At 42.6% G+C, this 16,727-nt stretch overlaps 1 protein-coding gene across 2 annotated transcripts in view; it reads left to right on the top strand.

Annotated features, from left to right (window-relative positions):
- Positions 1-276: 276 nt before the first annotated feature.
- The window catches only part of nkain2 (sodium/potassium transporting ATPase interacting 2), a gene marked incomplete at its 3' end in the record, with an annotated part of 174,267 nt that continues 157,816 nt past the window's right edge, over positions 277-16,727 (top strand). For both annotated transcript variants that reach the window (XM_079571850.1, XM_079571851.1), the window contains exon 1: positions 277-1,764. In XM_079571850.1, coding sequence (XP_079427976.1) covers positions 1,711-1,764 — 54 coding nt within the window. In that variant the 5' untranslated portion in view covers positions 277-1,710. The remainder of the gene's footprint in view (positions 1,765-16,727) is intronic.

Here is a 16,727-nt window from a genome sequence, read left to right on the forward strand (position 1 = left end):
ACTCCTTCTGCTATTATTATATAGACTATTAAAATTAACTTAAAATTGAGTGAATGTCACTGAATGTCATGTGTGTGTATGGAGCACACAAGGAAATAGGATTGTTTTGATATCAAATGAAATAAAAAATAATATATAGGCAGGTAATGAAGTCTATAGCTATAAAAAGCACTATGCAGTCGCCACTTTGCACAGATCCCACTTCACGCACGAGACTCTCTTAATCTGAAGTGACCTCCCGGAAGCGGCTCGGCTCCGCGCGTCGCTCCTCTTGACAGCTGGCAGGCGGGAGACGCTCCTCTCTCGGCTGTCTCTCTCGGTCCGTTGGTCCATCCCGGTTCCCATTGTTTCTTCCCGTCTCTCCTTCTCCGCTCCTTGAGGACACACCGCGGGGACAACTCACTGAACTTCGCCGCTGTTTCCCCCCCCTCTCATCGCGCTTTCCCGGACATTTACTGTGACTTCGTATTCTTTTTCCTCACCCTGACCCCGTCTCCTCCTCCATCCATCCCAGAAGCGTGGACCAAGCCTCGGGAGTGTTTACGCCCGGGCTGAGGTGGAGGATTTATTTATTTATTTATTTTTTTACCCAGGAGAAGGAGGTAGTGGATGGAGGCTTGACCAAGGGCGTATGTGAGTGCGCGCGCTTGTGGAGCTAATTTGGATGGGGATGATCCGAGTGGGACTTAGGAGGGGACTAGTGTGCCAGTTTCTCTCCGGAGGCTTTTGACATATCGGGGCAGCTTTCAAACAAATTTACGCGCGGTCTTTACGCGTGGATAGACGCAGCCTTTTGGTGACCGAGTGCCAACTAAAAAGTCTCGGTTAAAAGTGCGCCGTTAATCACTGAAAGATGACGAGGATGGACCCCGAAAAGATGCCTCTGTGACTTCCCCTGAGAGGAGAGAGGAGGAAGAGGCGAGTAGAGCCTGCTTATGAAAGAACGAGGCAACACTTGCTTGTTATTCCCCCCTCCACCCCCCTCTCTTCGTATTTCACATTTACGCGCTCTACAGCATCGCTTGATCTTTGCGAAGTGTGAAGTTTGTGAGGGGATGTACGACCAAAGAGAGTCATCCAAACTCATCGTCCTTCTCTGCATTTCGAGTTGAGCGGTTTTTTTTTTTTGGAGCGTGCTGTCAAGGATGCAAGTGGACGTGAGCTGGACTTCTTCCTAGCCCTCTTAAGTGGACAATTAGAGGCTTTGTGGACGCGCGGCGTAACAGAGGTGGCATTTTTTCCCTCCAGGGTGACATTCATGCTTTCGTTGCCGAGTTAATCAGAATGCACACCACTTGATTGGACTGGATTGCCTGGGAAAGCCGAGCCAAGTCTTTTTTTTGGACCAAAAAAAAAAAAAATCATTCCCCCCCATGGTCCATTTTTGACCTAAAACTTTTTTTTTGCCAGCAGGAGTCCAGCTGACCATCTACTAGGCAATTTCGCTGTCAAAGTCTCTTACATTCTGGAGGAGTTTTCGCTAGACAGGGCCAGTGCTGTCTGTGCCTTCTGTATTTGTGCACCCAAGTCCCCTTCACTGGGCTGACAGCCAACCAGACATCCCTCTGGGGGGGGTGCCTCTCTTTGTTTTTTTTTTTTATTCTCCACTCATTTTTTTCCCTCTTTTTTTTTGGGAGATTCAAGAGTCCAGCTGGAGATCGGTGACTTTAGTTTTGACCGTGAACCACTGGGGAGAAGAAGGCGGACACCATGGGGTGCTGTAGTGGCAGGTGTACTCTCGCCTTCATCTGTGGAATGCAGCTGGTAAGTGCAAGATCAATGGGGCTTTGGGGGGGGGGGGGGGTGGAAAAAAAGTCAAACTGCTCACTTTTTTTTGGCACCAACACGAAAGCAAGTCATCACTGTAAATCAGACAAGAAGCGTGGGCTCTTGAGTGATTAAAAGCGCGTTATTCACGATTACACGACTCGGAACAAAAGCGTGGATTGATGTATCGCCAGATGAAGGGAGATAAATCGTCTGGAGGTCTCGTATTAGAAGTTAACAGATGCGTGAAAGGTCGTGATACAAGGTCTGATATGGTTTTTAGTGATGTATTGGTATTGGCTTGGAGACTGTGGCCGCGCGGACCGGTGCGGAGAGGATTGATGGAAGGATCAGAGGACAACCTGAGGCAGATGGATGAAGGCGCGGCGCAGGTACATCGTGTGATTTATGGAGACGCGAGGTGGTGAGGGGAGAAGACGCTCTGACAGGAAAACCCGACGAGCCACTCCCCTTCCCAGTCTGCCTTTTGTATGCCCCGTTCCTTCATCGCCATCTGTGTCAATGCAAACCAGTGCCAGGCCAGACGACAGCGTGGTTCTGCTCGGTCTGTTGGTGATTTCGCTTCACCGTGGAGTTCTACGTCGTTGAAGTAGTTTTTTGGAAGTCTACTGGACTGCCTTGGTTGAGTCGAGGATGTTTCGCCTTCCGTGTTGAAGACGCATTTTCACTCTCGTCTGTTCCAACTTTGGTTTTAAAACTCTTCTGAAGGAAAAGAATAACAGTAGATGCATCTTAACCCCACTTTGCTTTTGTCGACCATACAGTTTCACTCATAAACCTCCTCACTGGTTCCTCTTCAGTTTGCGACTTCCAAAACCTCTCCAGAATTCACCTTTTTTTCTAAAAGTTTTTTCCTTTGTTGTATTTTCAGAGAGAGGAAAGACAGTCCCTGACATGAGTTCAAGGCAACAATTTTGTTCCAATTTACGCCGCGTTTCTTTGCTCGAAGAGACTTTTAAGAGAAAAATGTGCTGGTCATTTGCTCCCAGATTTTATTTCGCTAAGAGGGCTATCAACTCAGTGAAATAAAATGTGTGTATTGGTGTCTTAGTCATAGTTCATAAAAGCTTTGACCTTCCAACTAGTTTCACTGATGCACTATTAAAGATATTTCAGAATAGCTGAATTGCCGCAGGACTTTTGGTTTAATCGCAAAGCCACTGGTCACTGGTCAGGGATGCATTAGAAAACAAGACCTTCAAACATCGTCATCGGATGAAGAGATGTTATTTATCTTTAACGCTTGTTTTTTAGTTGTCTTTAGTTCTTTCCCAGAAGTCTTCAAAATATGCCTATTTTTATCTTTAAATCTTGTCCGAGCGTCTTCAAAGAAACTCTTTCATAGCCCAAAGTGACGGCATGAGTCAGGCTTTGTTCAGACAGCCAATCAGCAGTCACTGTCACTACTTCAAGGATATGATCGGATTAGTGCCTCACATTAGGGACCTATCTATATCAGTATCTGTAATTAGAGCTGTGTTCTATCGTATAATGGCCAGCTTTGTATGCTTTCCTTGTGTGACCAGGCTTAAGTGTTGGCTCTGTACTAAAGATAATGTATTCCACTGTTCCGATCCACTGAATGATCTTAATGCCGTCCCCGGAGTGCCGTCTTTAATGGGCAGTTTGGATTTTATGGATTTGACTTTGTTTACACTTCTGACTTTTCGGACAATGACAGGGATGTTGTCTTAAAAAGTGGTTGGCGAGATTAAAAAGGCAGCACATTTTGATTTGATTACAAGTTTGCGATTAATTGCATGGCCTCAGTTGTTTTTGTTTCATCTAGATGTTTCTCTTTCCATGGGAGACTTTCTAATATTAGTACAAACTGTAAGATAAGGCTAGCAAGAAAGCGTGCTGCCATGAAAGTGACATTTTTTGTGATGGAATGTCGGAATGATGAAAAATTATCCTTTGACTAACAGTATTCTTACTGTAATAAGAAATGCTGTTCTTCCACTGAACAGAGGTTTACTGTTTTTCCTGCAGAATTATAAAAAAGAAAGAACATGTTCTCAAAAAGTCAATTTCTAGTCTTTCAAATCTAATCCAAATTAGTTTTGGTTGGATGAGTGCGCGCAGCCTTTGTTTTGGTCAGCCTTGCGATGAGAGGTTTTTGCATTTTAGATGATTTAATATGAACAAACTGTGTTGAAGTCGTATTAAAATATTGCAAAAGGTTCATCACGATATTCAACTCGCTTTCTTTTTCATTTTGCACCTCTCCGGATTGTTGTACGAGACATATCCGTCCATGCCTTCTCTTTATCGCCAGTCATTTGAGGGGATCTCTCTCACAGGCAGGATTGTACCTTTTGTCTTTCCCGGATTTCAACAGATTGGCATGGCATTTCTTCACTTTCAGCACAATTCCCATGCACGGATCTTTTGTGATCTACTGTACAGCTTTGTATTGTTCACACACACACGCCCTCATGCATTAAACATAAAGCGGAAATGCTTGTCCCGCGGATTTCTCTGCCGATCTCGTACGCCAGTGAGGATGTGTAACTAACTCCTATTGTCACGCTGGCTGTTTCCCGTCGAGCTGTTTGTGTTGACACATCAAGTGCATAAAAGAGTCTCATTTTCAACGCCGTATTAGCGCACATGACCCCTTGGTGGTGCCCTTGCTATGAATGATCTATTGTGGAACACGCCCGCATCAAAAGAGGAATGACGGCTGCCATGTAGAAGACAGTGGAGCGCTGCATTGTGGGACAAATGAGTGCTGTGCATGTCGGAGGTGAGGGAGACGCGGGGAGCGAGAGAGAGCGTGGAGATGCTGTGACAGTGATAGTCATTGTCTCTAATGCGCTGGAACTAATGCTATGCCATAGTCAACAACATGTTTTGCTCTGTTAACTGTTGTAATAGGGATGCCAGCTGATAGCGCCACAAGCCGCGCTGGAAGTTCCAAAAACTCCACTCTACCCAAACTTACAAGTCTGTCCACGCACTGTTGGCTGTTAAGTGAAAGCGTCCTGACAGCAAAATCCATGTTTGTGTGACTAGAACCGAGTTTTTCCTGTTTTTAAAGTGGTAATAAAGTAGCTTGTGTAGTTGACTTATAGAGTTTATAGTTTTCTTACGATATACTATATGTACGGTACATTTGAATATAGCACTTTTTATAAGTTGTAGGAATAGAAGTTGAATAAGGCTCACATGAGGAACATATTAAATAAATAAAACAGTCGTAGTTGTAAGTAGTTTTAAGTCTCGTCAGTACTATATACTGTAGAAATATTTCTGTACTCTTGTTAAAACCCCTGTACCTTACTTGTTTCTTGTACTTGGAGAATCCTTTTTGCCTCAAGAAGTGAAAAGGGAGCTGCTGCTGTGTATCAAACTTTGAACATTTGTCGGTGTTATCGATGGTCGTTTGCAGCAAAAACTGGCTACGCCTTTTTTGTAGAGGTCGACCGATATATTGACCGGCCGATATATCGGGCTGATATTTGGGAATTTTACAATATTCGCTATTGGCCGATCTAGCACCGGTAAAAACTGATATATCCGGGACAGAAAGCGATAGAGACTTCCCGTTTTTGCCTTGGAAAGAGCGATGTCAGGCCTGAACTCGATTACCGCTAACCTCCGCAATCGTAATTTTGATTGCCACGCAAATGCCGCGGCTAGCAACAGTATGCTAATGCTAACGGCAAGTCGGCAAATAATCAAAGCTGGGACAGACACTATAACTTAATTCACCTAAAGTAATGAAATTATTTCGGCCACTGCTGGAGTGGCCAAGTATTGATGTTTTTACAGGATTATAGACCAGACATTTGTGAAATCGGTCAAAAATATCGGCCGAGCATATCGGCATCGGCCAACAACAATCCCCAAAAATCGGCCTTAAAAAAAACCCATATTGATCGACCTCTTTTGTCAGATGTTCTGATGCCGCAGGGTCGACCATGACGGTAAAAATAACTTAAGTGTTGGGTACCGTGCCTTTAAAGTGAACTTCATCGTCCCTGTTGAGAAATTTGTCCTCAGTATTTGGCCCATCTTTCAATGCCATCGGGGAAACCTGTCAGGGGCAGTGGGCGCCGGCAGCGCAACGCCTGGGGACCCATCTCCAGATCCTGAGCTAAGTTTTACCAGGAGCTTTGATCTTTCTCAAGCGTCGTCATGAGGCTTTTTAATCGTCAGGTCTACGGCCAGTTCAGTGGCAGGAGCAGCAGCACCTGGTTTGGAGTTTTGGAGGATTGCAACGGTAAATGTGTGTGTTTTGTTGACGCGGGAAAGCATTCATTTCTTGTTTGAGCTGAACAACGCAAAGAATTGTAACAATAAAAGCTATGTAGGAAGCTTTATTATGAAAAAAAAAAAAATCAATACGAGGGAGACATTTCTTTTGCCATATTTCTCTGCCTCCAGACCAAATGGCCCTGAAATAGGTTAAAGTATTTGCAAATTAATGGAGCATAGAGCATTTTGGGACGCGTGTGCCACCGTCATGACATATTCTGCTCTGTTAAGTGTTATAATACCACCACCACAAGCTGATAGCACCACTAGCCTCAAAACTCCACTTCCCTTTACTTACAAGCCTAGCCACACTCAGTTAGCTCTCAAACAAAGGCACGCTGACAGTAAAATCCATGTTTGTTCATCCAGAGAAGTGGATTTTTCCTGTTTTAGGGAGTTTTAATAATCCAGCAGCTTGTGTCAGCGCTGCGGTAACCCACGGCCAAAACCGCACAGCAAACAGCCCCCTTTTGTTTAAGCGAGCTAATTGACCACAAATTAGAATACAACCCCATTTCCACTCTTCAGTTTGCCCCACAGAGACGTAATTGCTTTTGGTTATGTTTGCATCTACTTAATACTTGACCTGGCGGGCGAGTAAAAACAATGCAGGGCGAACTGTGCTGCTTTATGTGGTGGAACTGATGTCTTTGTCGAACTGCTAATGGCTCTTCCTTCATTAGCAAGGTAATTAGCAAAAGAAGTCACCCCACAGTGGCTGAGTGGAAAGCAATGGCGCGTTTTGCGGTCTTGACGTATTTGGAGATGAACTATGGAGACACGGATCAGCATCAGTCACAGGAGATGAATTTTTGTCGGCGCATAGTTAAGCCGTCGACGCACGATTAAAATGGTGAGGGGTTGGTGCCACCATCAATATCTACAGTAGATTCGTATTCTGCTGGCACGCCGTTTCCCCTTCGGAAGTTGTCTCAGCAAATCTCCCGCTGTTACCTCTGCCAGATTAGAGATTTGCATTGTAGGTATAGCGTGGCTGCTGATTTACCTCGGACAGTCCTGATTTGGATGTCCCGTGTCTTGCCGTGTTTCTGATTGTGTAGTTGGAGCATCCAGTTAGCATTGGGGATTGTTATTATACATTCTTTGCTAACGGCATGCTAACCAATCAGTGATCACTAATGCTGTAATGAGCCTGTTGATGGTTCATGGGCTTCCGGGTTCTATCCCTATTAGGGCTGCTCGATTATAGAAAAAATAATAATCACGATTATTTTAGTAAGGCAGGTATCGCAGGGTGGCTGGGCGCACCCTTCGAGATCGGGTGAGGAGCTCAGTTACCCGGGAGGAGCTCGGAGTAGAGTCGCTGCTCCTTCACGTCGAAAGGAGCCAGCTGAGGTGGCTCGGGCATCTGTTCCGGATGCCTCCTGGTCGCCTCCCGCGGGAGGTGTTCCAGGCATGTTCTAGTGGGACAAGGCCTCGTGGAAGACACGGTGGTGGGACTATGTCTCCGAGCTGGCCTGGTGTCGCCTCGGGGTCCCCCCAGAACAGCTGGAGGAGGTGTGTGTGGATCGGGAAGTTTGGGCATCTCTGCTGAGACTGCTGCCCCCGCGACCCGGCCCCGGATAAAGCGGAAGAAAATGGATGGATGGATGGATTTTAGTAATAATTGAAATCACGATTATTCAAATTCATTTTTCATTATTACTTTAAAAAACAACTATATGGACTACATGGCAATACAGCGGCATGAAATAATAAGAGTTTACTTTGATCTCCGTTGATCTGCTCCTGAAGAAGAGTTTTAGACTTTTCTGCTAAACAAAACCAGTGCCTGAGCAAAGGATGTCGAGGCTTCTAAAAGAGCTGTTCTCCTTCAGCACAAGGTGAGCTCTTAACAGTGGCGTTATCTCAAGAGTTAGGTATAAAAAATATTAGTACGATATTATTTACAGTTCTGTCTGGTGTTTCAGCTGATCAGACGCGTCACACAAACCGTGCAGGACGGACTTTTTGCGCTTTGGATGGACGAGCGGGAGGGCATCCTTTATAATCGTGTTTTCTCGATTATGCTGTTTTTGTGATCGTATAGTGTAATAATCGAAATCGTAATCGAATTTCGATTAATTGCGCAGCCCTAATCCCTATAATTTCTCCCAAATTCATCAAAATGCACAATCTGTGACAGTGAAGAAGCAAAGGGCTGAAAAACGGTAACTGAAAGCTAGAAACTAAAATGTTTTGTTTTTTAACCGCTTAACCTCTTAACACTCGCCTTAACTGAACACATTTACTCCAGCTCGGTTTTACCTAAGTCTAAGGGCTTCTCGATTGGAGCTAACAGCCTATTGTAACGTCTCATTTGAAAGCTAAGACCCAAAAAACGGATGTGATCTTTTTCCTTGTGTTGTTAGCTTGTGTTGTCACCACAAAGAAGGACAGATTTAATGAATATGAGTGAAAAGGTCGGGACATGAAACTGACAGAAACCCAAAATAAAGCAGGAGCAACTGAAAAAACAAACTCACGGACAGGGCTCGGACATGAAGACAATGAACTGACAAACAAAGGGAAACAGTGGGGCGGAAATACATGAGGGAGTGTGACACAGGTGAAACACATTAGGGCGGGGCAGGAAATGAACAAGAGCGAAGTCAAACAGAAATTCACAAAGACATGTCAAAATAAAACAAGGACATGAACAGATACAAACATGAAAACAAACCAAACCAGGGTGACAGAAGGCAGATCATGACATCATTGCATTTTGTCACTTTTTGGTTGCTCTTTTGTTGCTTTTGCTTTTGCTTTTTGATTGCGTTTTTGTCACATTTTTTGTTGAATTTTTGCCACTTTATGTTGAGTGTTTTCCAGTTTTGTGCTGGGTTTGTGTCACATTTTTCTGCTCATTTGAGGCTCTTTTTTGTTTTGTTTGTGACTAGAGGCAAGTTGGTCATTTTATACTCACTACTGCCACCTCAGGTCTTACACGTCTTAAACTGCAGCTTCTATATTAAGCTCGTGCATGAATTAACAGCTCTTTGAGTGACGGTGCAGGATTTCAAAGGCAGTTGTGGTGAAAAGGTCTGAGCTCATTCTACACCTTAGGACATTGCTGGAACATAGGGGGAGGAAAATCTTCATCTCCGTATAGTCCCTTTAAGGGTAATGCCAAATTGGAGTAAATGTGCTCACTTAGCTGAGCAAATTTGCCTCAATTACCCAAGTATCCAGGCAATACCCAAACCTAACAACGTCTTGAAAAGGGCGTCAAAATAGCAATGAAAACGAGACGTAAATGAAGATGAAAACGTGAGTGTCACAAAAACGTCTTAGCCTATAGATTTGGATAAAACTGAACTGGAGAAAATACGCTCCGTTAAAGTGGGGGTTAAGAAGTTAATAAGCGCATTCACAATGTTCCTTTGCTTTTTGTAGAGTTGTGTTATTTGTTTGTGGAATATTTGAGTTTCGAGACTACATTCAGTATTCCCTTTTGTCAACTTATTAATGTTATTCTTTCTGTTACTGCCCTTTGTCAGCAGGGTGTCAGATCTCACTCCACTGCAATGCAAATCGGACTAAATTGTGTTTCCTAAAAACATCATATTTTCCATCAAAAGAGAGAATGGGTTAAACCCTGACTCCCGAGTGCTGTTGCCGACAAGTTTCATACAAGCTGTGTTACTTAACTATTCATGTTCAGCAGGAGGCATCGTAAAATAAGCCAATGTTTTGCTTTTTTCTTCTAAATTAATGAAATAACTGAAAAGAGAAGATCTGGGACACGGATTTTGCCGTAAACACTAAAAGGATGCTATAATGCTGCATTATTCACTTCTAAAAGACAGTTGTGGTTATTGCAAGTAAGCACTAGTCCCTTTTCTTAGTGTTGTGTTGTGCTGCTGAACAAGTAAAGTAGATAAAAGATAGCTGCAAAAGACACTCAAGAGGTTCAAAACAGGTTTGAGAATAAAACGTTTGAACAAATCAATAAAGAGTTCAAATCTGTGAGGCTTCTCAGAGTTACATCTCTTTGTTCTGTTCTTTTTACTTTCCATACGGGGTTGGCATCAGCAGATCTGTTTTCTTCAAACGTCCTTCTGGACGCTACTTTTAATTTATAAGCGCTTGGGATTGGTTTAAAGGTCACAGCCATCCTCTTTTATAAGACTAACTCACTTTGGTTGCTTTGTCTTCACTGCTCGATATTTAAAAGTGAACTTGTCATTTACAGTTTATGACATGACTTGTATTTAATAATTTTGAATTGATGTGGCAAAGTGGGGTACACTGTCTGCAATTTGAAGGTTCTAGGTAGAATTATTTACATAGTATTCTTATGCCAATGGTTTAGATTTGATTGATTATAAGCATCAAGATAGATAGATAGATAGATAGATAGATAGATAGATAGATAGATAGATAGATAGATAGATAGATAGATAGATAGATAGATAGATAGATAGATAGATAGATAGATAGATAAATAGATTTTACAATATCGGCTATCGGGTATTGGCCGATCTAACGCAGATATCTCCGGGACCGTAAGTGATAGAGACTTCTCAGTTTTTGCCTTGGAAGGAGCAAAGTCAGGGCTCACAACCCTTCAGGCCTCAGGGGAACCAAGAAAGATTGAGATAAAAATGTGTTAGCTGAGCACAGAACCTGGAGATTTATTTATTGGTTTATTTGGTCGGGACAGTGCATTATAATGTACATATTATATGGGTCTCATGTAAACACACCACAACGGATTGTAGCCATGGGCTAATTTCCATCCGTTGTCCCCCATGCACACTCTCAAACACATTCTCATTTATCCTGGCCTATTGTACATGTTTTTACTGTTAAGGGAAACCGGAGCACCCGGAGGAAACCTACACAGACACTGGGAGAACATGCAAACTCCACACAGAAAGGCCCCGTCCAGATGGGAATCGAGAGGGGACCTCTTAGCTGTGAAACACTAGTGCTAACCGCTGCACTACCCCCCATCGCTGAGTTATTTTCAACCTCCACAATTGTATTTTTGATGCACAGACTAGCAACAATATGCTAAACCTAGCAGTAACGGTAACTATCATGGCAACTATGCAAGGCTGGGACAGAAACTATGATTGGATCACGCAAAGAAATAAAATAAAATCGACCACTGAAATAACTGATCTAAGGTATCTTTACTGATCAGATCACATGTCAATATTTACCTGTCATTTACCCAAGGATATTTAGTGTTGAAAAGTCCAGTGATCAGACATTTGGAAATATTAGCCAAAAATATCGGTCAAAGCTGTGCATATCGGCATCGGCCAATAAAAATCTCCAAAAATCTGCATCGACATCGGCCTTAGAAAAACCCACATCAGTCGACCTCTATAAATAATTGCTAAAATACAATAGATGTGTTTCAAGTTACCTGCATAAAGCACAGTGAGAGCACTATGAGACCGTCAGCTGTGGCTTTTATTGTGACATGCCTTAACATTGTCCAGCAACTCATAATTGCCTGCCCTATAACAATAACGTACAGTTCTCATGGGAACATGTCATTATGTGGTTATACTGGTTACAGACTCTCACATTCTCATTTTAGCTCTTCGTAACAAGGTGGATGACCTTTAGAAGACAAAGTGACATTTAGGTGCAGTTTCCTTTCTGCCTAAAGTTAGCAGTGATCATAGCAAACTGTGGCTGTGCCTGAGGAAAATGGCATGAGATCTGAATTAGGGCGACATAATTCAGCGCCATCGGAACAAAATACTGAAGTGCATGGGGATAGTGTGTTAGCAGTTTTCTCGCCGTGTTTTAAATGTGTACTGTGAACTGAATATTGATTTTAATTGACCTACATAAATCACTATAATCTAATTGCCTTTGTAATACTTGGCCTAATCTGAATAACTTAAGAACTTCTAATTAGCGACGCATGCACGACAAATGCCATCATGTTTACCAGCAGAATGCGCAGACAGGAGCACATATGTCTCTGGTGACTCACTGTGGGATGCACTCATCGTTACTATATCTGTCCAGGCCACCCACCAGCTGCTGTCACATGCATGATGACTAAATCGGCCAATGGCGTGATAGGTTTTGGGAAGGCTGCCACTGCCCCCGTGCGATTGGCCGATCCGATCGGAGCGGCGTTTGCGGTGATTGGTGGGTGTTTATGTTGATAGACCCTTAATTGCTTTGGCTGTGCACGTAATTGAATCCAGTGATAGGAATTACTGCTTCTGCAATCAGGCGTAATGTACAATTACAATAGGATGGCGAGTCACGGGCCGGTGCGTCGTCAACAATGATACAGAACGGTGGTAATCTATATTGTCTGCCACTGTAAATAACAACACGGAGGAGAACACTTGTTGGAGATTTAAGAAGCGGGTCAGCACAGTGAGGCCTGTGCGGCAGCTATAGGCGATGTGGCATGGAGTGTGTCTGTCTGTGGCAGTCCATTACAGTGACATTTCCAACACTGAAAGACAAAATGAATAATTTACCACCTGGAAACTCCGGCATGAATACAGAGCGCTGTGTGTGCATGAGTCCAGTGTGTACCTGGTGGCAGAAAGTGAACTTTCCAATGTTCATGTGCGATATTTCCTGATTGCAAACATTCATCTGGGATGAGTAAAATATGCCAACATTGATGGTTTAGTTTTAAAGCAGAAGTAAGTAACTCATGCCCCTAGAGGCCATAAGCTTCACTGCAGGTGTTGTAGCATGTTGCGTTTTTTTACTCATTAACTGTCCGTGAGAGTAAATACTACACTGACAGAAAAGACAAAGGGAGAGAGGGATATTATTCATCCAATTACACAATGGAGAAACATTTTTTTTCACACAAACCTGGCTGTAAATACTGCTTAAGTGGCGCTAGCCCGCACTTAGCTTTGCCCGTTAGCCTGTTAGCCTCTTCTTCGTGATTTCATTAGTGTGAATTGTTGACTCCAACCCGGAGGCATCAAAGTTTGAATTGTGGATTTCTGGCCAGAGACACCAGGGGGAGATACAGCTCTTTTATTACCCCCAGAGGGACTACGGAAAGGATTTATTCAGGCAAACAAGTTACTTAGCACTGCTTTAAGATTCTTTATTACAGATGTAGTGCTTGCCTAAGAGGAACATGATGTATTGAAATATTGCGGTTGCGATTAGGTTCATGATCTATGTTTGAGGCAGGTTTATTTATTAAGCTCATTTTTCTCGTCAGAAACAACTCAATGTTCCTCAAAACAACACGAAACACAACACAAAAATACAATAACACACAAAAGAAAAACGATCAAAATGTCAAAGCAAAAGTAAAAATCAATCACTAAAAGAAATATATCAAATATCTGCTAAAATACTTTCATTTGTCATGTGTGTTTTCAGCCTGGACTTAAACATAGTCGGAACTGAAGCCTGCCTCACCTCCTTGAGAAGATTGCTTTGCTGCATGAAACCTAAATGCATTCTCATTGTGTTTAGCTTTCAAATCAAGATTCAGTTCACTATATTTGAAATCTGTCCAGGAGCATAAATATTAGACTGAAAAGTGAGGAGCTAAACTACAGCAAGTCAATTTATGTTCTACCTAAGACTGTCATTCTCCAGAGTGTAAACTCATCTGGATGATGCTCCAGACTGTAAAAGCCGGTGAAAACGCATTTATTTAGAGGAAGTAAAACAACAGAGAATACTTCTAAAATGAAAAATATGACAATAATGTTATAGCGGTGCCCCCGTTCCAGTCAGTTTCTTTAAACCAAGATCATTAGACCGTAACATACTGTTTATTTTCACACTTATCTGCGCTATAATTAAGTGAAAATAGATTTCCTTTACTTCCGACATAGAAGAGCATTTCCTGCCCATTCAATTATTCCAGTGCATTCTGGGAAATTGCTCGCTAAATAGAGATAAATTGTCCATGTAGAAAACACACTTCTGCTCCGTCAGCGTCCAGTCCAGTTAATCTGCATTTATTTTCGTACTTTTCGTGCTCTTACTGTGCATCAGTCTTCTGTGCAGGTATGTTGCTTTTATTTGAAAACCACTTGTGAGTTTAAAGGAGATCGAAATAGTCCCTTTGGCAATCTTTTATGCCTATTCACACGTCCAGCACCATCTCACATCTTGGCTTATAGATTTTCTGTCGGATTTTCAGTCCCTTTATGTATGCCCACACTTATGTCTATGACCTTTTTTCTCTCTCTATCATTTTTCCCTCCCATCTCCAAAGCCATCATCGCACTTTGGCCTTTGGCTGTGACTGGAGCTGACACCAATATGAAATAGGCACGCGCAGAAAGGTACTAGCCCGTGGGCCTCTTACGTTCCTCCCATTGAGGCCAAGTCTTTTAAAGTTACAGACATCAATGTGCAGGTCAGCCGGTGCTGCAGCCGCCGCACAGGTGAATCGAACACATTGTGCTTCAAGCTGCAGTAAAAGCACTGGGACTTTTTTCAGAAAGGAGTTCATCTCAGCTTCAAATTGTTGTTGGTCGAAAACAAGAAAGAGTAGGCAAGCCACATTAGGCCATCTTACTGGATCCTTGATCACACTTCATTTTGAAGCACAGTCAAAGCTAGGGCTGGGTAAAGTTTTTTTTTCCAGTACTAGGGCTGTGCAATTAATCGAAATTCAATTACGATTTCGATGATTACACTAAACGATTACAAAATTATTAGCATAATCGGAAAAAAAATATATATATTTTTTTTTCAATTTCTTTTTTTCAATTTTATTTTTTATTTTTTTTTTCAATTTTTTCTGGCAAAGCAGACTTGCATTATTTCACGGCGCTGGGATTATTTTCCCTTCACATTTCACGTGCCATGGCTCATGCTTTTGCCTGACATAAAAACAAACAGCGCTGTGTGATGATGTCATCAGGCCGCGCTGCTCAGTTTACTTGCGCAGGTGTGAGGGCTGGCCAGCAGGGGGCAGGTGTGAAACAGAGAACTCTCCTTAATCGAGGCTAACTTGAAATCATTTGTAGTTTTATGACTGTTCAGAAAACAGAAAATATTCAGCATCGTTTTTTTTAAATTAATAAATATATAAATAAATATAGTAATTATTGTGACAGCCATATAAGTTGCCAGGTCTTCTGTTACTGTAACTATATAATTTCCTACTATCATGCTTGTGCTGTAAAATACTACAGATTCCTTAAATACCTGCCCAACAGATAAAAATGTATGTGTTTTGTAAGGATTAAACAACGAGGAGCCGTGCATTAGACGGTTATAATGCACAACGCAGAGTTGTTTAATCCGCTTATACCAGGGTCCCACAAACGTAACATTTATAATAAATGTTTTTTTTCATTTACTAAACTCACTAAATATGCCAGACTACGGGACTATTTTGTGTGGGTTATTAGCCGGTCACTGAAGGCTCGTCTCAGAGCGAGTCATTCTCCGCAGCTATTACGAGGATCTCAGTCAGGCTCAACGACACAACATCAGCACAGAATCACAACACAACAGGACTAACCCGGAAACACTTTTCCCTGGAAGTAAACACCGATATGCGGCACTCGTGGGCAGGAGATATTTCACTGATTCAGCTGTGTCATGGCGACGCCCACAGCGGAGTGATATCCCAGTGATTTATACCGGACTACGTGTGCGGTTATACGAAAATAGTGCACGCTTGTTAGCACCCACCAGCCAATCAGAATCCAGTATTCACCCAGACCATGGTATAAGCTATAATACCACTCCTAGAAAGTCAACTACTTCTATTAAAATGTCCACCACTGAGTCACTCAACAGTTGTCAACTATTTCTGAGATTTAATATTTTATTCAGCAAGAGGTTTTTTGCATTTACTCACATGAAGTCTTTTCTGTGTCCGGAGCATGCAGCAAGAGTTGAAAGTAGTATATGCATAATTCAAAATCATCCCCTTGCAAGTATTTCAGAGTCAGCCTATCTCGCCGCACATCACAAGTGAATAAGCTACATTGTGCCCTCAGCTACAGATAGACCAGCAAAGATTTACAACCACGCTAAAAAGCAAACGTGCCTCATCTCGAAAATATTGTAAAGCAAAGTCTGCCGTGAGGACCGCGACCAGTTCTGTTGGAAGTAATATCAGCAGCAGGTGAGGTTTGTGTGAGCGTCTTTCTCCCAGAGCAATCGCGGCGTTATTGACAGTCAAGTGAACACTTTGGTTAGCTGTGGGTCGTGCAGCTTCCCCCGGCACAGTTAGTCACGGCTTTAAAACGGATAGACTCTGTTCATAATGTTAATAAGTCCACTCTGCGTTTTCTAAGCGTGAGCAAACCGAGCCAAGATCTCCCCAATATTTATTAATAGGAGGGCAACAGTGAGCCAGCGTGTGATAATGTGATTAATAATGAAGCGTTTTAGCCCGGGATGATCTCAGCGAAAATCTTTTTAAAGCTTGAGCTGATTTCTTTTTTTTTTTAATTCAGTGCGCTCACAGCTTCCACTCATGGCATCAGCTCCAACATAAAGGAGACTGAGTAAGTGGTTAGTAAGTGGTGTACCATTATTTTAAGTGGAAGTGGGAATTCAGGATTCGCTCATTAAGCGTGTTCAAAACGGGTTTTACATGGTCGTTGTTCAAAAGAGACTATTATCAGTGTGGCCTGCAAGGATGTCTTAGCGAGGTTGAGCAATATGGAAAAAATATCTGAAGGAGATGTTATTATTCATAGTTGTGGCCATATAAACCTGCAATTAACCCT

Source organism: Gobius niger (assembly GCF_951799975.1).
Source record: "Gobius niger genome assembly, chromosome: 15".
NCBI lineage: Eukaryota > Metazoa > Chordata > Actinopteri > Gobiiformes > Gobiidae > Gobius > Gobius niger.